Raw genomic sequence first — 21,024 nt, 5'->3', positions numbered from 1 at the left:
TTTGGAAATGATTCTTTGAACTGGATTCTGGGAAATGTGCGAGTCAACAGGGGCAGCAGACGCAAAGCGGAACTATTGACCCGGTCAGGAGGCTTTATTGGCGAGTTACACCCACATACACACTAAAGCCACATACACACTTGAAGCTAGATGTTCACCTCATTTACCTCACAACCCGTTTTATCCTCCCTGCATTACTTTTGTTATTCTGGGCTTTTCAAATCAAGAGCAACTGCCGGTGATCCAGTTAGTTTGGCTTAATGTCTTAGTCTCTACGGTTCTTCTGGAAGATGATTACAATTTCAGCTGCAGTAATTTGGTGGCACCGATGACCGACGACCCCAAACGTGCCACTTCTGGTTGATCAAAAGATCTCTAAAGGGAGGAAGAGTTTCGAGCACCCACCCGTTTGCTCTTAGCGTCCTCCTTGGGGCAAAAGAAAAGGAAAAGAAGACGTTTGAAAAGAAAGCCTAAACTGTTGACATCTTCTTTTTTCTCACGGACAAACCATTTCTACCGAACTAGCTTTTTAAAAAATAAATATGAAGCGAACAAATCAGTGCATTCGAAATGACGAAAAAAGATCAGAGGGTATCACAGGAGGAAGAGAGCAGATGTGAATACATGGAGAGGTATTAGAAAAGCTGGAGTCTCGGATCAGAAAGAGGTGAAGGACCAGAAACCAACCAACCTGCTTCTCTTTGTCTTTCTTTTCAGCCTGCAAGGACACACACACACACACATCTGTGAGTGGGCTTGGATGCTAGAAGCTTCAGTACAAACACAACGTTCATTCACACGCCGGCATCAGAACAGACGCACTCTTTTTGGCAATTTTATATTAGGTTCACCTTCGCTGTCAGCCTTCAGTCCCTCCTGACAGTGACTCACATACTAATAAAGCTTGTGGTCTTCAAGGTGAGACCCTCATAGGTGCGGTTTTGCTGATTCTCAGTTTTTATATCCAGCTTGGACGCTCACGTCTCCCTCTGAGGAGTGATGAAAACGGCCTAAAAGCGAGCCTCGATATTATGAGGGCACACAGTGTCAGAGGTGTCATCTACTTCCAGAATAATTCACCAAGTAACGGTTACACGACCAACTGCAGAGCCGGTTTTAGGAGAAAATATCGGCTCAGTGATGTAAAGCGTAAGTGAATATCAATATTACACTCCATGTATTTCCCTTTGTTGCTTCTTTGTTTGAAGAGAGGCGATATAATGCCGTGTGTTGTCAACAGCTGGAGGAGAAGTCCCGAAAGTTTAAAATATGGCAGGTGTATAAACAGCAGCCAAAGTATACATGGCGACCGATTTCAGCGCTTTTCATTTTGTATGTAGATCGAGGCACGAAATGTGGATCCAAAGTTCTCAAGCGCAAGTTCTGTACATTCTGTACATTAACTGAAGTTGTTCGATATCTATCGTCAGCTGTATACCATAAGAGGTGCTTTTCAGTTTTATCGGGAGCTGTTGCCGTTTGGGAAAATGTTTTTTGAAGTAATTTATTAGCTTTTATGTAAGTGCTATTCGGAGATATACCGTATTACCATATTATTTGATCTTTCCGCCCATCAACAACCGCCATAAAAACACCGCCAACATAAAGGAGCTGATGTTAAATGATTAATTGTCAATCCACTTAAATTGTCCAGAGAACATTTGTTAAAGTGGAGATGATCTCACATAAAAGAAGTCCTGACAGAGAGGGAACAGGTTTTGTTAGCTTACCACTGCTCTCACACTCATTTTTACAACCAAACCAGGCCGGTCTCATCCAGCATTCGTCGCTATACCTACGAAGAATAATGTGCGGTAATTTGTAGGTATCCACGTGATCATGAACAAGGAAGTATGGAGGCTGGAAGAGCACATACAGGGGGGGTCCAACAACCAGCCATCTTTCAGCCAGCAGACCCGCGTGAAACGAGAAATCAATGGAAATGTATTTGTCCTGAAACTTCCGTAACTTCCTCAGTTATCTTAACCCAAACAACAATCCTCTCCTGTTTCCTGTGAAGGAGGAAGCAAAGACTGTCTGCATGTAAAGAGCAGAAATTGACACATTGTGCTGCTGGCTTTTGAATGAAGGTATTTCCGTAAGATATCAAAAGACGTGTGAGGATGCAATGACCAAACGCACAAATCATCCACACACATTTAATACCAGACACAATATATCTTCTCCTGCAAAGGCCCCGACTGACTTCAGCCGTGAACCAGCGCTGCCGGGACTCTGCCCTCCGCTCTGACATGCAGCAGACCCCTACGGTCTAACCAAGCCATTTCAAGAAGCCATTAAGTGGCTGCTAAATACAACATTTTATACGCTATCAAATTCAATTATCTGGCAGCCCACTGTCTAGTCTATTAAGCACTCACTGGAGGAGGGAGGCTGTGTTAGCGCCCAGCTGGAGCAGATGTGTTAAGAGCTTTGCTAGCATGTGGGGCTTTATGGGGGGGGATGTGGAGGGATTCATCTGCTGTGCTCAGAGAGAGGCAGCTGGGGCGTTCAAAGGGGTAATAGTCGCTTGATAATGGGCAAGAATGTGTTTAACGTAATGTTTGCACACCAAATCTAATACTAATACAATGAACAATACAACAATGAATTCTGCTTGCAACGAGTCTAAACCATCAATACCTGACAAACACACCTCGTCATAAAACCTCTGACTGCTCAAAGGTGTTCAATGACTGTTGAGGTCCAGGGATATTACTCATTGATCACGGGTATACATGTGGTTCACTCTACTCATTAACCAGCAATAGCTACGAACAATAACATATGAAATGTCTCCTGATTGTCAGTCTGGTCTTCCTTAATTCTCTTCTCTTACCTCAGATCCCTCTGAGTCTGAGCAGCCAGACTGGAGGTTGAAATGGATAAAAAGCAATAAGAGAAGAAGGTGAGAGAAGACAAAAAGAATTAGAAAAAATAATAAAAGATTGAAAAGAATCTCTTTGATGAAATCAAATCATAATGTTTTTAGTTTTTTTTGCTGGCAGCGTTTGCTGATGCAGCCGACCCACCGTGTCATCCTCCCCTTCATTGTCAGTGATGGCCTGGTGGATGGCGTGGAAATAAAAACAAGCAAATTATAAAACATGGAGGACAAAGAAACAGGGATTATTTCAAGAAGAAGAAAAAGAGACTTGATGCTCTGCTGACGTGTTGTAGCTCCTCAGATCAAGCTCCAATAAAACCAAACGAGACACTCACGTATGATTATGATCATACTTCCTGTTAGCCATAATCTCAAACGAGCTTCGATGGCAGTCGTCGTAGATGAATTTGGCTACAAACACCCTAAACATAGCAAAGCGATCCACCATTACATCACATTCTACTGTACACACTCACTACACAGCCAAAGTACGTGAACATGCCTCTGGAGTACTTACAGTACAACGCATATTAAAGGAGACATATCATTCATACATATATTTAGGATTTTTACCAGAACATGGTCAAAAAACAACGATGGTTCAAGGGTTTAGGGTTTAATGTTTGGGTGTCCACATACTTTTTGGCTAGTCGGTGTATTTGCTGGTATTGATCATACAGATGAAAAATTCAGATTTCAGAAACTTTAAACAAAACTAATGTTTTCTCACAGCAAGAAAGCAGGAAACGCACAGGTGAACCCAATCACATTAACGATGACAGCGAGCCAATACACACGCTGGACTGATTCATGTTATTACAGGTACCGCTGTGTGTTAGACCAGTTTAAAACCAATAAACAGGATCCAAAGTGAAACGTGAGGTTCGAGGTTGTGACCCACCTCCTCGTCTAACTCCTCGGGTTCCTCCTCCTTCTCAAGCTTTTGGAAAGAAGCAGCACCGTCAAGAAAAGCACAGGTTTTATTTTTCACCATGTCAGGTGGAGAGGAAAACCAAAGTCTATTTCTGGGAGTAACAACTGGGAGTCAGTCTACGAAGGAGGAGGAGGAGGAGGAGGAGGAGGAGGAGGAGGAGGAGTTGACAGGTAAATTGGGATCAAACTAAAAACAGACTCGTACACACTACTGGGGTTCAGGGCGGGTTCTTTGCTTTAATGAACTTGTTTATTTCGGATGTTTTTCTTCCAGGAGCAACAGGGGAAAGAGGAGCGAGGGCGAAAAAAGAAAGCGAGACATACCATCTCCTCCTCAGCTGTTAACTGTAGAGACAAACACACACACACTCATTCTCACCTGACGTAAATTAACTTGCACATCAGCAAGGTTACCTTAAATTCAAGCAAGACTGAACAGTCAAGTGAATGTCGCAGGAGAACAGATATTCTTCCGATTCATTTCCACACAGAATATGATGTATTTAAACTGTTTTTCCATGGTTTCCACGTTGCACATGAAAGGTTGCAACTAAACACAAAAACCTTTTCTTCTTTCTGAAACAAGAACAGGTTCAGCACAAACAGAGAAAGAAAGATTCCTGCATGCATACAGCTCTGCTGCTTCTCCTGTTAGCGACCGATGAACCCAAATACATGTGAAATGCTTCCGTTACAGTAATTAGGTCACACCTGGAGGACGGTGAGGTGACATAAATAGGTCTGTCTATGTACTGGAGCGGCCCAGTGTCATGGCAGGTGGTGAAATAGTCCTGAAACGTAATTTTACATTTTTTCTGTGGCGCTCAGGATGAAAATGATGCCAACGGAAAGTCAATTAGGATCCTTTTTAGCATTTCGGGACTATTTCACGAACTGCCGTCAGCCTGAGTTGACTGGAACGTACCAATACCAACAGAACTTTTCCCAGCATCGTTTCTAGAACAGTCAGTGGTGTGTGAACGTCTGTAAGCTCACAAAAAGATATGAAATTTCAAAAAAAGAAATCCAGACAACTATGTTTGAAAACCCAGAAGCAGCTGTTGGATACGAGCTTTGATTTTGGAACCTCTGGAACAGACACTTCTGGCATTCGACTGGTGCGGAAAAATGTTTACTTTGGTTCACCGGCACAGTGAAACTGCGAATTGCTCGTTAAATCAGTTCTGGTTTGCAGCAAATGTTTTACTTCAAACCTTTTCTTTACAGCCTCTAAAATCTGTTTCCCATCATCGCCAGTGACAACCACGACGGATAAAAACACTTCAGCGTCCCAAACTGCCATCGGGACATCAGAGCACTGTGCTCCGTGAGACATGTTGTTCAATCTTTGTCCTTCCTGTTCGATGTAATTTAGATGGCTGCAGAACTGCATTCATTCAGCCGTACTGGCTGGTATGAAGTCTTTGTAACAACAGGTTTGAGTTCATGTTTCGATTTGATCTGTCGCTGTAAATGCAGCGACACCACATTGTGTTTTTTGTGAGAATCCTGATACGACTGAGACCGGTTCACAGTGGAAACAGCCTGCAATACACGACAAAGTTACACTTATATTAGAGAATAAACCGAGCTTTTCATTATCAAAATAGTTTGTCTTTCAAGTCACACTTTCCCCCCAAATCTGACCAGCAAAGCCACGTAAAAGCACTTCGTTGAAGAGGAACGCTGCAGTGTACTTCACTTCATTCCCAAAGACTGGGTCGGGACCCACAGGTGGGTCACAGGCGATCTCAACACATGCAGAAAACAAAGTTTTGATTCATCAAACGTATACGTCTTCTAAATGGCTGGTTTAGCTTTTCAAGATAATATAAGTAATGCAAAAATGACATCGACCAAAGAAATTCATAGTCAACAAATCGATGAATTGATTTATTTGACAGATCGGAGTTTCTCCACCGAGAATCACAGAAAAACGACTTGTGTTCACCGGAGATGTTCTCATTAGTTTCTTGGCAATAAATCGTTCAGCATGAAAAAAGCATAAAGAAACCTAATCAAGCGACTGATTCGTCTTTTAATCAACGACTTTAATACATTTTTTCCTCAGTTTTCCTTATTTCAATTTGTATTGTATTTCTCTCAAGTCCCCCTCCACTTAAAAAAGTAATGAACAATATTCACGCGTTCATAGAATCTTAGGACGGATTAGTCGACTAAGCGGCTGAGGAGGGGTGTGTTATGTGTGTGTGTGTTCATCTGTTAGTGCTCACCTGTTTTGCTCCCATCGACTCGAACATCTTCTCCAGCAGGACCCTCATCTGCTGGATGTTGTTCATCAGCACACAGGGCTGGAGGAAGATGGATGAGGAAGACAACGGGTTGTCAGGGACAAAATGAAGGAAAGAAACAGAAGCAAAGAGAAAGAACACAAAAGAGATGTTGAAGAGGAACAGAAGTGGGCAGCAGCAGGTAAAATGTGAATCCACGTCACAGAGAGCGCTGTAGCTCTGTGCTTGGTCTCGGAGTGGCGACTCAGCGGCACTCACTATCTTCTCCTTCTCACAGTAGGCGGGAAAGCTCTTGGCCAGCAGCGCACAGTACTGCAGCAGCACTTTGGTGATCGTCTGTGGAAACAAGATAACACACACACACACACACACACACGCACACACACACGGAGACCATGTTTACTCCGGTAGCGTCTGAACACCCGTATTTGCTCCTCTGGTTTGCTTGGTTTGGTCAGGTGAGAGTATGTTAGAAATAAGAAGGTTTGTTGTGTCGTTTGGGAGAATTTCAAATCGATCCCAAGCAATGTTCCCTCTAATTTTTCATGTGTCTGGGCATACACACAAGCTCTCTGAGCACACTGAGGACCACTGTGAGCAACATCAGATGTGCACGCTGTGGCCACACACCAGTATCACACCTGTTCAAAACCTTGGATCATAGCAAGTTACATGGCTTATTAAAAGAATCAAATTACAGCAGCAATTTTCACTAGTTTACTTTTAATATAAGTGATTTGACAAACTTTAAAGGAAAAAGACAAAAATCTTGTTGTTCATGAGATGTGTAGTATGTTTTATGTGAGAGTCCTGCTTGGCCATGGGAAGAGTCCTGCTTTGGCCTGTGTGAGGGTCCTGTTCTGGAAGAAATGATACATATACACCTTTCAGACATAACATTTTGTTCACATTAAAACATTCACATTTTGCACAATGACGTGTGCTGTAGCTTGTGATACAGTGTAAATTCCTGTAACTCTGTCTGTAAAATATGTAATTACTCAGTTTTTTATTATCATTTCTACTACCCATAAATTATCTAATAGTAACATAATTTAATGATTAATATCCATAAGTAAAAAATCTTAATAAATGTCACTAGAATATGCACAAATCTGACTTAAATTTTACCTTATTTTTCACGTCTGTCCTTCTCACTTCTCCAATGGTTGTACACTTTGTCCAGGTTGATGGCCTCGTCTGCTTCTTGCTTTGACTTTATGCGCATCAGCTGGTCCAAATGTGCCACTTCAAGACGATTTCTGGATGCTGTTTTGATTTAATTTTTTGTTTTTTCTGCTGAATGTGACGCTTGAGGTAGTCCAACTTCCATTCAGTCCACATTTTTCCCTCGGAAAACTCATTTGCTACTTTAGCTTCGCTGCATGTTTTGCAGAGTAGACCCTTCTCACTCGAAAAAGAAAACATCTCACCCAGTTTCACCGCTTGTTCTTCTATTTGAACATACTCCGACAGCCATTCCATCTTAAAAGAACCACATTTCTTTTTTCCAATGGCTTGGTGAGTGGATGTGTCGCTGCCCGTTCGTTTCGCCATGATAAGGGGTTAGCATTTGCGTCTCGTAACTCCGCCGCACTGTTGTTATCTAGCTAACCTGCACGGCGCGAATGGGCAGGGCAATAGTGTCAATGCTATGATTGGCTGCGTAGCGTAAGTGAACCGAATCGTATCATTGGCTGGACACCTGTCACTCACTGAGTTACGTTGCAAAATAGTACAGAAAACAAAATTATTATTATTATTATTGGTTTAATTGATTAGATAAGATTAGGACTAATATTAGATATTAATTAATACGTTTATGTTGAATTTTATTTTATGCGCTGCATAGATTTTCTTGTGCGCTGAGACTGTGCGAGCAGTGCGCGATTGCTCAAGCGCGCAGCTTAGAGGGAACATTGATCCCAAGTCAAGTCTTCATGAGCAAACTGTGACTGACCGTTAAAATGCAGAGTTGGAAACTTAGTATATTTACTGAAGTACCATACCTAAGTACAATTTTTAGCTACTTTCCATGAGTATATACTCACTTATAGTAGATACTTTATACTTCTACGCAACTACATTTGGGTGGCAAATATTGTTCTTTTGACAGCTATAGTCACAAGTTACTTTGCAGATGTAGTTAATACACAATATACTGTAAATCAACTCATATATTTGTATTGTGTTGTTATGGATTGAGCTACTGAACTACATTCTGAAGGTTTTTACTCAGGGGGTTGTTGATAAATCATTCATGGCCGGATTGATGCAACATTTCTTTCTTTAAAACATGGCGAAAATAGTTTGTTTTGTTGGGCTGCTGACAGTATGTTCTCATTAATGGAGTCATACAAAGAGGTATTCAAAATGCCCTCAGTAAAGACCTTTGACTCTAATAAGTCCACAAAATGAGACACGATTTTTGAACCTGGCTTTATCCATTTTCAGAAAACTTTTAGTTGAAAAAAATGCTCTTAATGTAAGAAATCGAGTGGGGAAGTTTCATGGCGATATCTATCAGTTAGAATTCAACCTTATTCACCTTCAGTGACTCACCCTAAACTTAAAGGGGACTCATGTCATTTTTGTGACTTAAGTCCTCGTCTCTTGTCTCTGGATTTAAATCTAAGCTAACAACCAGAAAAGTGAGCCGGAGTCAAGGTGTGAAACTGGATTTGATGGGAGTCACAGAGTGACGAGTGGGCACCACTGTAATCCTGCCGATTATGTGTCCCTGAATTTGGCAACACATCTTCGGTGTTACGTGGGCAAGCTTCTGTTTTTGCGTCGACCCTCCTGCCAATCAAAGACTGGAGGCGGCACTCAAGGGACATCGTGGCTCTCTCTTGATGATCCGTTTTCTCCAGGCACCGTCTGCTTGGTTTGTTCTGTCATGTTGGATATTAGCGCTCACACGCAACAAGCCGATCCTCTTTCTACCAATATCTATTTTAACAAAGCACGGTTCTCGTTGCCAGGCGAATAAAACATGTGCAGCCTTTAAAAGCATCCACTAATGTACTGTTCACTCTAGGAATCCCATTTGACAGAGTTGCCAGACAAACCGTCACACAGACTGTACAAAACAGAATAACAAGTCATGCATCAAACTGCCTCTGTGAGGATTTTAAAGATATCGTAGAGCGATGTTTGCGGAGCAGTTTGACACGAGGATACACATAAATAATGAACACATTTCATTTCTGATAAAGTCTTCACATTTAATAATACACCATTCTTTTTTGCTGCTGACTCTTCCTCTAAGCAGTATTAGTACATTGTTTTGTTGAAGAACAGCTGCTGATAAAAATCTGCTTATTTGGTGATAAACACACATTTTCCTAGAAATTCTTCACAATAAAAGTCCCCTTTTATTTTGTCGTTTCAAAGCTTTACATTTCAAAGCAGCAAAATCAGGAAATGTTGGGTTTTCGTCAGCAGCAACTTAACGCGACTGAGACAAAAGCCCGCAGGAGGGGCGCCGGGCTTTGAAGCAAATATTAGAAAGAAATTTCCGTTTCCGTCATGTGATACTATTCGGCCAAAAATACTTTTTCCCATAGAGTTACATTGGGAAAAAGATGGCTGTAAATCAGCGGATATTTTCTCTTTCTCAGGTAAATCCACTTCCCAGTACGAACACTTCAACAGCCCTCATTCAAATCACGAGGTCCTCAAAACACCAACAGCCGAATTGAGTGTTATTTTCCTTCCTCCAGCCGTGTGAATGAGAGAATGAGAAGGAGTTCATCGGATGACAAAGTGGCAGTGAGGAGACTACGAGCCTTCCGGTGTGAATGTCGTGTTTGTTTACGAACTCCACAGAGGGACTTTAACTCAATCAGACAGTTCATTCATCGGCTGTGATGGTTACTACTTTCTGCAGAGTCAGCAAGATGTCTCTCTTACACTCATGCATTAAACATGTGGCCTGATGGCTGCCTGCAATACTTCTCATGGTTTCCTCTCGTTGTACGCCCGCCCCCCCCCCCCCCCCCCCCTTATTCCTTTTCTGCAGCTGTCTGTCTTTTACTGTCAACTCGTACTTTTCCCCAAAAATGAGCAATAACTATGCTGGCCCGGAGGCAGAGGAGCAAGAGAGAATAAGGACGTGGAAGGTGGCAAAGAGAGAAACTGGACGAGATATGGAAAGAAGATAGAAATAAAGGCAGAAATAGATCAAAAATATCTGAAGGCAAAGAACTGACAAGATGGAGAGACATTACCACGAGTGGAGTGGGAGAAAACGAAAAAGGGAGTCAAGGGCTGGGGACAGAGAGATGGACAGCTCAGAGTGATGGCTTACATTAGCTATTCTTTATTTAATGAGTCCCATATCGATCGAGCCGCCACACACACACACACACACACACACACACGGGCGCACACAACTCTTCTGCAGAGAAAAGCTTTGTTCGATTTAATGGCTCGGCCTAAAAGCAACTCCCTTAAATTAAATCTGAAGAAAGGAATATGGCATCAAAGGTCCGATAACAAAAACACTGCACTGTGAAACCTGAAACTCTTCAGCCCATATCTCAAAGGCACAAAAGATTCACATGCACCCTCACACCCCACTATTATTTAGGCTATGACAATATTCTAAATTTGATATGGGTCATTTCGATATTCTGGATTAGGTCTTATTCCGAATGAAGCATTTTCCGATTAAGACATGTGGGATGTGCTGATGATATTCGGGTATCAGGAGCATTCTTTTGACAGCGCATTCGTAATACAATCATAAAATATCAACAGTCAGCTCGTGCGTTGTGAACAAACTGCCAACAGCTTGCAGAGCAGCCCGAAAGAAAAGCCCACATTTACTGCTACACGACTACTTTTACACGTGATGAAAGACTTGGACACCAACATGTTTTATGGATATGCGCAAACCTTTTTATGTGTTTATAATGCACATGAGTGACCCGACGTCTGGCTGAACTAACCCATGTCCACGGCGCTCTCGCAGAGGGAAGAACAGAGAGTGAGGTGAACCTCACCTTGGCGAAGCGCCGGTTGTAGTGGGCCACCACAGCGGGGTCGGGGCAGTCCAGCTTCTTGATGATCTCGAAGCTCTGGTTGAGCTGAGTGAAGATGTCCACCACCGAGCTGGAGAACAGAGCGTGCTCGGACGTCTGCTGGAACTACAGGTGGAGGCAGGAGAAGACACATTTTGTATTCAATCAAAGACACACAACTCTTCTGCAGAGAAACGCTTTGTCGATTTAGTGGCTCGGCCTAAAAGCAACTGCCTTAAATTAAATCTGAAGAAAGGAATATGGCATCAAAGGTCCGACAACAAAAACACTGCACTGTGAAACCTGAAACTCTTCAGCCCATATCTCAAAGGCACAAAAGATTCAAGAGTTGTGTCAGTGAAAGGACTCGATTCAAACCAGTGAGGGTCTCAGCTGTAACTCATCTGGGCCTCAGCAGCGTGGCCTCATACAGCAGATTGTATGATGTCTTACGAACAAGTTACGTCTCACGCACGTGTCTATTTCCGTTATACACGCATACGGACTTTCCAAAACAGGAAACATAAAACAGCTAAAGTAAGATTCAGGCAACAACACGGCTTCATTTGGTTTAACAGCAGCTCTCCGTCTCCGCTCTGCTCTGTTCAAGAAGCACTGCTCCTCACGACTACCTCCTGACTGGCTCATACGTCCTCTCCGTCCTTACTCCCCTTCATCAAGTAACAACTCAAACCCTTCCCGTTTCTTCTCCGAGCTACCGGAGCTGCGCTCTGGTGTAATTACTGTACTATCAGGGCACTCTGACCAGTACGGTTATTATTATTCATTTGAAATGATTGCTGGTCTGGGAATAAAGGGCTTATTTAAGTGTTGCACTAACCATGTGGTCCTGCGGATGAATTCACCAGTTAAATGTTCCTTCGGAGCTTGAGGCTCAAACCTCAATGTAAACGCTGCCCAGAGGCTTTGAGTGGTATATTTCCCAAATGACCGAGTCACGCAGTTGTATCCTGGAGTCTCTCTTCCGCTCAGAAACCTACAGTACATGGATCCATAACTGCTTCTGTAAGAGCCAAAAGGGGGTCCATAAGCACTTCACAGTTCCTCCATAAAACCCGTCTCCAATGGACTCCTCATGGTCTCCCATACTTTAACAGAGGTGTGCATCAGGCGACTATATATATGCTTCAGAGTATTACCTGAAACATCCTTCATGTAAACGTCTTGCCTGCGTTTTTATACCCTGAACAGCCAAATGTTTTGTTACACCACAACCAGGAGTCCAAAAATGTCATCACTTGAATGACCCACACTGAACGAGGGCCAACCCAGAGAGCTAAATAACGTCATCATGCGAGCTCACATTACTGGTAGATTACTTTACAAAGGGATCGACGTACCGTTTACCTCATGACCGACGTGAGTAAACGAGTTGTTATAACTTTAGCAGTACAATCCTTTCTCTTAATATCACAAATGGCCGTGCAGTGATTTGGCGTCTGATAAGCCTTCACAAAGCCATGTGAGCGAGACTGAAGGGAGCGTAACCATCTGTACGGGCCAAGAAGAAGATAAACCACACAGGCATCCATCCTCCTCCACTCCTCCAGCTTGAGATGAAGAAAACCGTGTGTCATGAGGCTTGTCCATCAGTACAGCAATGCTTATCTGAAAGCCCAATAAAAACATTTTAAGGGCATCAAAATTACACTTTTAACGGTCAAAGTGTTGCGCACAAGACTCAAGAAACTTCAAGAGCGACAACAGAGTTCCCTGAAGATAAAGTGTCGCTCCGTCAACAGGTCGACAGCCAACACTCGTCCATCATCGCGTCCGTGTGAGAGAGGGCTGCCAAAGGTCACAGAGCCGAGGCCGTCTCTCATCTCCTTGTGGATTCCAGTGTCGTACAAAGCTTTCCTTTTCCTCACTGCAGAGTTTCTCTACTGCTGTCGGACTTCCTTTCAATCAAAAACTTTGAATTTCACGACGACAAACAGTCAGGAAGTAGCTGGTATAATGTGGGAAATACGGTTCTGCTGCATCTGAAAGTAGGTTTTATGTGAGGATAACATTTTAACATTAATCAGAAGCAGTTATGTTTCCTCAATGAGACTGCTAATTAGGATTATTTTTAAACATATGTTTACATTTGTTCAATCTCCTCGTTGTGAGCACTGAGTCGCAGCACTAGAGTGCAAATAGAAAGGAAGCAAATGTGACTTTATTACATTTAGTCATCATCACGACGATAATGTCTCATCTCCGCTAACTGAGCAGCCTGCAAATTGTTTCTTTTATTGCAATGTTTTTATATTCAGTACAAAAAAAAGAAGAGATTTCTTTTTAAGTGAACAAAAAACATATCTGAGGCCGAAATAATGAAGGATGGATGCCGAGCTGAAGACTTTCTTCTCATTGGGCTTTCTTTGACTCACCCCTTCTCTCTTGTCTCTCTCCAGCGCTCCGTGCATGAACTCCATCGACACCTCCTCGTTCTCAGCCAGCCAGGCCAGGACAAACAGGAGGAACCACCTGGAACAACAACAGAACTCCTCTTTGACCAGCCATGAAGTTGGTACAGGAAACGGGAGGAAAACGACTGGATGTGACTCTTTAGCCTTTTGCTTTGACAAAGAATAAACTCAATGCTTTGTTGTTTAATTCGAAAGCTTTTAATCCCTTTTTCATTCAATTCCTTCCGTCAGTTCTGATGCGTCTAATCTGTTTTATCTGTTTGCTTGTTTTATTTCATCTTCTTGAATTTGTGAAATGTCTTCTTTTTAATTGACTCGCTTTTGTCTGAAGGAGACAGAGAAAGAGCGAGACACTGAGTGATGAAAAGTGTGTGTGTGTGTGTGTGAGAGTGTGTGTGTGTGTGTGTGTGTCTTACGCAGGGTACTCAGGCACAGTGTCTGTGAAGGCGGGCAGGTCCTTCACATACTCGTTGTAAAGCCACTTGACTTTGAAGTGCAGGTTCATGTAGTCCGCAGTCTTACAGAGTTTATGCTTCTCATGTTCTGTGACAACAACACACACAGAAGCACAGCACAATAAACACCAGCTGTGTCTCTTGAGGGGCTGCATGGCGGTGAGGTGGCTAACACTGCCGCCTCACAGCGAGATGGACCGGGGAGTCAATTCAAGATATTTCGTGTAGCCCAAAATCACAAATGACACATTTGCCTCAGAGGGCTTTACGATCTGTACACATGCGACATCCTCTGTCCCGGGACTCTCACATCGGAAGAGGAAAAACCCTTTAACAGGGAGAAAAGAGGGAGAAACCTGAGAGAGAGCAAGAGGAGGGATCCCTCTATCAGGATGGACAGACGTGTGCTCGACGTCACGTCTCCAATTTATGATCAAGTGGGATTCATCAGTCAGCACATCTGGTAAGAGCACGACTGGATGGTTTCGAACGTTTGGTGCATCTGGAGACGACAGCTCTTATTGCTTTTATCTCAAGAGAAAATATCAGAAACATTTAAGGGAGTGTTGCTGCATGAGGCCTTTGTGTTGCTGTAAAACAAATACGGCCGTCACCTCCTCCTGTTGTCAACATAAAACACGGTCCATGGTGCAAATCAGGTTGCAAATCTCCGGTATGGATGACTCATCAAAAATACACACACACACACACACACACACACACTCATCTTACCGGCGTCGAAATCAACTTTGCGGATGCGAAATGTGGCGGGAGCTGAGATGTCAACAGAATGAGAAAACAAACCAATGAGAGATCAGAGAGGACAGAGAGGCGGCAGAAAAGAGAATGGAAAGGAACAATGCCAAACACAACACGAGGGGAGTTGGAAGGTCGACCAAATCGAAAAAAAGGCCAGAAATGAGTCTCCTGAGGGACTTTTCAGCGATTTGATGCTGACTCGGCTACAAAACTCAGTTTTCACAGGCCTCTGTGTGCCAGACAGCATTTCAGGGTTCTATAGTTTCTACAAGTCTAATATGAGACACAGTCAAGCGCCAGATTATCGAGTAGCTAAGCAGCTTTCAAATGAGACAGAGGGACTCTTGAAACAGTGTAATGTGGAGCGCCACAGGGGGAATCAATCATGTTATAGATTGTTTCTCAGTGTTAGAGACGGGATGTACTTGAGGCACCAAGTTTAGCAACAGCTTGAGAACGACCCACACACTATATCATCGATTTCTTTACAGCATTTTAAAGTTTCCGATGACCCACAGGAGTCTGTCTTCAATTAACACCCGCGGCCAAAGACATTTCATTAAAATGCTCTTTTTTTGGGACCCCGTAATAATTTCCAGGTCGATTATCAGACGACGTTGGACTCGAGCTTTCAGACTTCTGACTGTATCTTCTCATCAGCTACGTTGCGTTCGTCTAAAACCTCACCGTTGTTCCAGCGGTGGTGCTCGACTTTATACAAAACTGGAAGAGACGAAAGGCAAAGAGAAGGAAGAGAGTCGACAGAGAGAAGAAAGTGATGTATGAATGTAGAGGGGAAACAAATGGCGGCAAGTTGTCACCCTTTATCTCTCTCTTACACACACACACACACACACACACACTGTCTTACCTTCCAGAGCGTACTTCATGTCCTGAGCGAACAGCCTCCACATGACCTCCGTGCTGACTTTACCCACATCCAGTTCCTGAGGAAACCTGAAGTTCAGACAAACGGAGAAACTTTTAGTTGATCTAGTGAGAGAAACAACAAACTTGTATTCATAATTTGTGAGGCAACATTTGATCAGCCTACTGTGTTTACAGTCCTTAAAGTAAAGCAACAATAAAAAAAAACCTGCTGCCAGCAATCTGTTCCTGATAGAACATCTAAACAACAGCAGTCTCTGCATTCATACTTTTATTTTGTAAGCTTAAATTATTATTTTGAACATGAATGTAACTGAAACGTTTTACTCATTAATTACAGTATTAATTATGTCCAGATAAGACAAAAGAATTTGATCATTTTCTCAACTAGCGGCTGTGAGTTGCAGTAAATTCAACATCTTACAAGCAATATTTCAAAACAATGCAATGGCTGCACCATTGCCCTAACTTTCCCAATATGTCATAATGCAAATGAAGGCAGAAAATACCAAACAAAAGATATTAACGGTCAGCACTGACTGGTTAATGACGGGCGTGTAGGAGTTCTTGTCCTCCTCGATGATGGAGACGATGAGCGTGATGAGTTTCGGCCAAAAGTCCAGATTCTGGATGCTCGGGCCCTGCTCCTCCTGCTGGTTCTCCTCTTTCTTCTCCTCCTCCTCTTCTTCCTCTTCCTCCTCTTCTTCATCTCCATCGTCTTCCACCTCCTCACCTTCCGCCTTTTCCTTCTTCTTCTTCTTCTTTTTCTTCTCCGGCTCAGGCTGTGAGAGGGAAAGAGACGGAAGATGAAATGTTTCATTTCTTTACTCCGATGAGCAGTTGAATGTCCAGCAGTTGCAGAAAGAAACACGCTTTTGTGAAGCATGAGGCAGCACAGAACAGAAGAAAAACTCATTTTAGTGCTCAAAAGTTGTAATTTCAACAAATGATCTGCACTGAATAATTTACAACAATATCATTCCTCCACCATATTGATTTGTTATAACAGATTGCAGCTCCAAGTTCTCCAAGTTCTGCACAACCCATAACGCTGAAACAGGAGACTTTTCTTGATTACCATGCAAAGTATTGCTAATTCATACAAAACACAGGCTGGTTTAATGAGTTTAGACTTATTAGGACATGAATCTCTCCGGGCACGGTCAAAAATACAAAGTGTTCTCGAGAGACTGCTTCGGCTGATGGCGACTCAGTCAGTAGTGCAATCATCATGTGCTGCATGTACCGAGATCAATATCAGCAGAAGTGAAGGTTTCTATACTTTTAAATGGAGGAAATCGAGGATCATTAAACGTTCTCGCTCTCAAAGAACATCAAAACACGTGAGCAAGGCCCCTTTCCTCCAGAGCATCTCCTGCAACATGTCGATGCTCAGCGACTCACCGGTTGGACGGCGGGCTGGAACTGGCGGTTGAAGAGCTCCAGACAGTTGTTGAAGATGTACTCGTAGGTGGAGTTCAGGCAGGCCTTGACGCAGTCCCGCACCACGTTGGCGGCCCTGGGAGGACTCTGCAGCTCCAAGACCTGCACGAGGCCGGACGAGTCAGACACGCATAGACAACCATGCATTGGTCAGCTATATGGTAGGTACATATAGAGATATTATCAAATCATTAAAGGCCGAAAGTGAGATTGAAAGCCTTTTTTTGCTTCAACTCAAACTGGAATAGAAAACAAACATTCACTCATGAATACATGAAAACATGTCGGTTCATTTGGTCCGAACCACGGAAAACAAATGATATATTGTTGCATTATTTTGATCTGGTTCCTGTTTGCACTGACATGTTTTTTAACCAACGAACCACATGGAGTAAACATGTCGTTACACAGACAGCTCACTCGTTTGTCGGACAGTTTTGGCGATTGTCATCGTGCCTCATCAGGACCAACGAGGGGCTTTAATGCTTCTGTTTATATCTATATGTTCTTTGATTAACATGTGATTATAAGCATCATTAGTATTGTGAGCCTACAAACTGACCGCATGTTATGGAGTTTTCTCAGGAGTGTCCAAAAGCCCCTTTGTGCTCTCAGGTGACTGGTGCACACAAACACATGGATGAGGCGTCTTATTACCGTGGAATCACTCCAGCACACTTTCTAATGGACTTAATGAACTGGCAAAGTGTATGGAGTCGATAATAAGCAGAGCAGTTTTAACAGCGTTGAACCTATTAGTCAGGGAAAATACCCGCGCTGACGTGCTTATATACATAGCTTTATAAAGATCGATCATAAGATCGCTTCCTGAACAGATTTCACGATCAGCAGATGGATTTATAAGTATTTTAGCTTTTGAAATAATGCTAAAATCCCACATCTGCTTTTCATAAAATCCCGTGGTTGGTTTGTTCGCTGCCACACTAGAAACAACACTTTAGTCTGCTTTGGAACGGTTCTCGGCCTGGTTGGAATGTCAGCTTTCACAGCGGCTGAAACAAAGCGTACGAACTGAGTGGATTGTTACCGAACCAATCGGGTGACGTGTGAAAGCACGCGGATACACGACCTTTCCTCCGTCCTCCACTCTGGAATCAATCTTCCCACAACAGACCTGAAGTCGACAGCACCCGCTCACTCTGAGAGACATTAGTCAGAGGCTGCAATCAATCCTGCAACACTGCAGCTCAACTCTCTCAGAGAGAGAGTGTGTGTGTGTGTGTGTGTGTGTGTGTGTGTGTGTGTGTGTGTGTGTGTGTGTGTGTGTGTGTGTGTGTGTGTGTCTCATCTTGTGCTTCTACTGCTATTAGAGTCCTCACAAGAACCAAAAAGTTGTTTCTACCTTCATCCTGAAGAAGGTGATGCTGGTGAGAAGATCCACCGTTGACTTGAGGTCATGGAGGCGAGGCTTGCTGCTGGCCGGGAAGTTGTTCTGTCCACACACACACACACACACACACACACACACACACACACACACACATACACACACACACACACACACACACACACACACACACGTGTTAAACAAGTCTGTTACGCATTTGTTCAGTTTATCTTCCTTAATGGACTGAAGCCTTTTTTTCCTAGAATCTATTTTCTTATTCAATCATGGTCGTTGTTTGCCTTTTTAATTGTTCATCATGTCGTCAGACTTTAATTTACTGGATAACCGATTACAAGCGAATGGAATGTTGATGTTGACTTGTCGCATTCAGATCTAGACCTACACACCACGTCGTCTTACTGTAAATGGACGTCACTGGGACGGACTGAAGCTATAGATCTGCGTGTGGTGAAGGAAAGAGCAACAGCAGCTGAAGAGACTCACTCTGTACATGGAGAGGTCGATACGCAGGGAGTTGTGCAGCTGATCCAGCAGCTTCACAAAACGATCTCTCTGTTGGAAAAAGGAAAACAAAGAGCAGAGAGCTTGACATGAGCAGCTGCAGCCAGTGTGTGTGTGTGTGTGTGTGTGTGTGTGTGTGTGTGTGTTTAAATGTCTTTGAGTGTCTGCCTCTGTGTGAATATGTGTGTCGTCATGTGTGTAGTCTAGCACCGTGGAGAGGAACACAAGGACTGAAATACTGCATGTTTTGTCTGAGAAATATATCAAAACAGAGACACATTTAAGCTACATGAGTATATTTAAGTTTGGAAAAGCAGTTTCGCACTTTACGTCCCTTGCTGGTGATGAAAAGCTTCTTTTTGTGTGGAGGGAGCACAGAAACCGATCCAACACCAGAGCTTTGAAAACAATAAGACCTTAAACAGGATGTAATTCCCTCTATAATATCCATTTTATATTTCATTCATAATGTAACTCAATGCACCCGCATTGATGTTAACGTTAGCTGTTAGCTCCATTATTTAGCCAAAAAGGACCATGCTGCTCACCGGCTGCTAACAGCTCAAAGCTAACATTAACCGGCTCTCCAGCTGCCGATTTCAGCACGAATTTGTTGCTCAAAATGTGGCATTATCAGGTGAAAACTAGGATGCATGAGAGTGTTTAACCACAGGTGTGCAGTACTAGTTTGTACATGTGTTGTTGTTGTTCCTGTGTAGTGTAAATGAGCTGATAAATGACATGATAATGTCACATCTGATCTGTGAGCGAGAGGACACAGCAAAGTTTACTGAATTTTCTGTCTGCGTTTTGACCATAATTTGACAGCTTGTATGGTAATATTGTTTTAAACTATTTTCAAAACCACCAAATGTTGACAAAAGCAGCTCAAATTGAATCTACTTATGATATTTTTCCAAACTTAATCAAAAGTAGCCCAGTTGAGCGGAATCGAATCCTTTCTGGCATCGCTGGTTTCACACTAATCTGCCAAGACACAAATCAATGCGCCAACGACCGCTAGCAAGCAAACATGAACGTTAACGATGCACCAATATAATGATCGAAAACATCTGATTTGCAATTGTTTTATGAAATGTACTTGATACTTTTCACACTTCTTCGTATCACTTTCATATCTCAGATGCTTTTGTTTGGTGACTTGCACACTCACATTGCTCGGGAGCAATTTGGGGATCAGTGTCTCGCTTAAAAAACGTGGAGACACATGGACAGGAGGAGCCGGGCACCGAACCGCCCTGTGATCAACGGCCAACCAGCTTCATGTGCTGAGCTGCAGCCAGTAGCGGTATCCCCATTGCTTGCTTTGTGATTTTATCCACCACTATCCTTTATATGTTTTGGCAGCACCGAAATTGAGCGCGAGAGAGAGAGAAAGCACACTGGCGTTGGGGGGAGTCACGACATGGCTCGCAAACAAAAGAGATAAAATGAGTTTTGTCTCGAAGAGAGAACGAGGAGGAGGAAGAAAGAGAAGCAGGGTTTCCAGCCTCACAGGAAACTGGCAGAACACATTCATCTAAAAGGTAACAGTAACAACACTGGTGATTCCCACATCGGTGCTGTGAAAGTAAAGTTCATCAAGTTTTCTTTTTTACCATTCTCACCAGATTCTACAGGGTCTAATGCGTCTCAATTTAGAAACAGCTGTGTGGAAGCCCGCAAAGTCTTCTCATGTCCGAAGTATCTAAAGTAGGTAAAACAGCAAGGCACTCGGTATGCAAGCTATCCTCAGTCCTACACACACAGTACAACTGTACCATCAAACCAATTCAATGTATTTTGATCGCCCAAACCCAGGAATCAGCCTCAGAGGGCGTTACGATCTGTCCCAGGACCCCTTACATCGGAAAAAGAAAAGCCCTCCCCCCCTAAAAAACCTTCAACAGGAACAAAGACAAAAGAAACCTACAGAATGACCATGAAAGCAGTCACAGTGAAATATATTTGACTGATAATAGTAATAGCAGTGGGTGTCAGGGTGCTTTTATTTTGTGTTTGCTTTTCGTGTTTTTGACAGAATTTTCGCGACAGTGTGGTTTGATGACATAACT

General features: G+C 43.0%; 1 protein-coding gene across 1 annotated transcript in view; it reads right to left on the bottom strand.

Annotated features, from left to right (window-relative positions):
- LOC306779100 (protein unc-13 homolog B-like) overlaps positions 1-21,024 on the bottom strand; it is a gene marked incomplete at its 5' end in the record, with an annotated part of 135,265 nt that overhangs the window by 10,849 nt on the left and 103,392 nt on the right. The window contains 10 exons of the mRNA XM_079270866.1: positions 6,055-6,132; positions 6,331-6,408; positions 11,082-11,225; positions 13,496-13,592; positions 13,951-14,077; positions 15,620-15,705; positions 16,177-16,286; positions 17,041-17,181; positions 18,443-18,532; positions 18,932-19,000. Of these exons, the coding sequence (XP_079126992.1) occupies positions 6,055-6,132; positions 6,331-6,408; positions 11,082-11,225; positions 13,496-13,592; positions 13,951-14,077; positions 15,620-15,705; positions 16,177-16,286; positions 17,041-17,181; positions 18,443-18,532; positions 18,932-19,000 (1,020 nt within the window). The remainder of the gene's footprint in view (positions 1-6,054; positions 6,133-6,330; positions 6,409-11,081; positions 11,226-13,495; positions 13,593-13,950; positions 14,078-15,619; positions 15,706-16,176; positions 16,287-17,040; positions 17,182-18,442; positions 18,533-18,931; positions 19,001-21,024) is intronic.

This window comes from Melanostigma gelatinosum (assembly GCF_949748355.1).
Source record: "Melanostigma gelatinosum genome assembly, chromosome: 6".
NCBI lineage: Eukaryota > Metazoa > Chordata > Actinopteri > Perciformes > Zoarcidae > Melanostigma > Melanostigma gelatinosum.
This window is presented reverse-complemented; position numbering and strand designations above follow the sequence as displayed.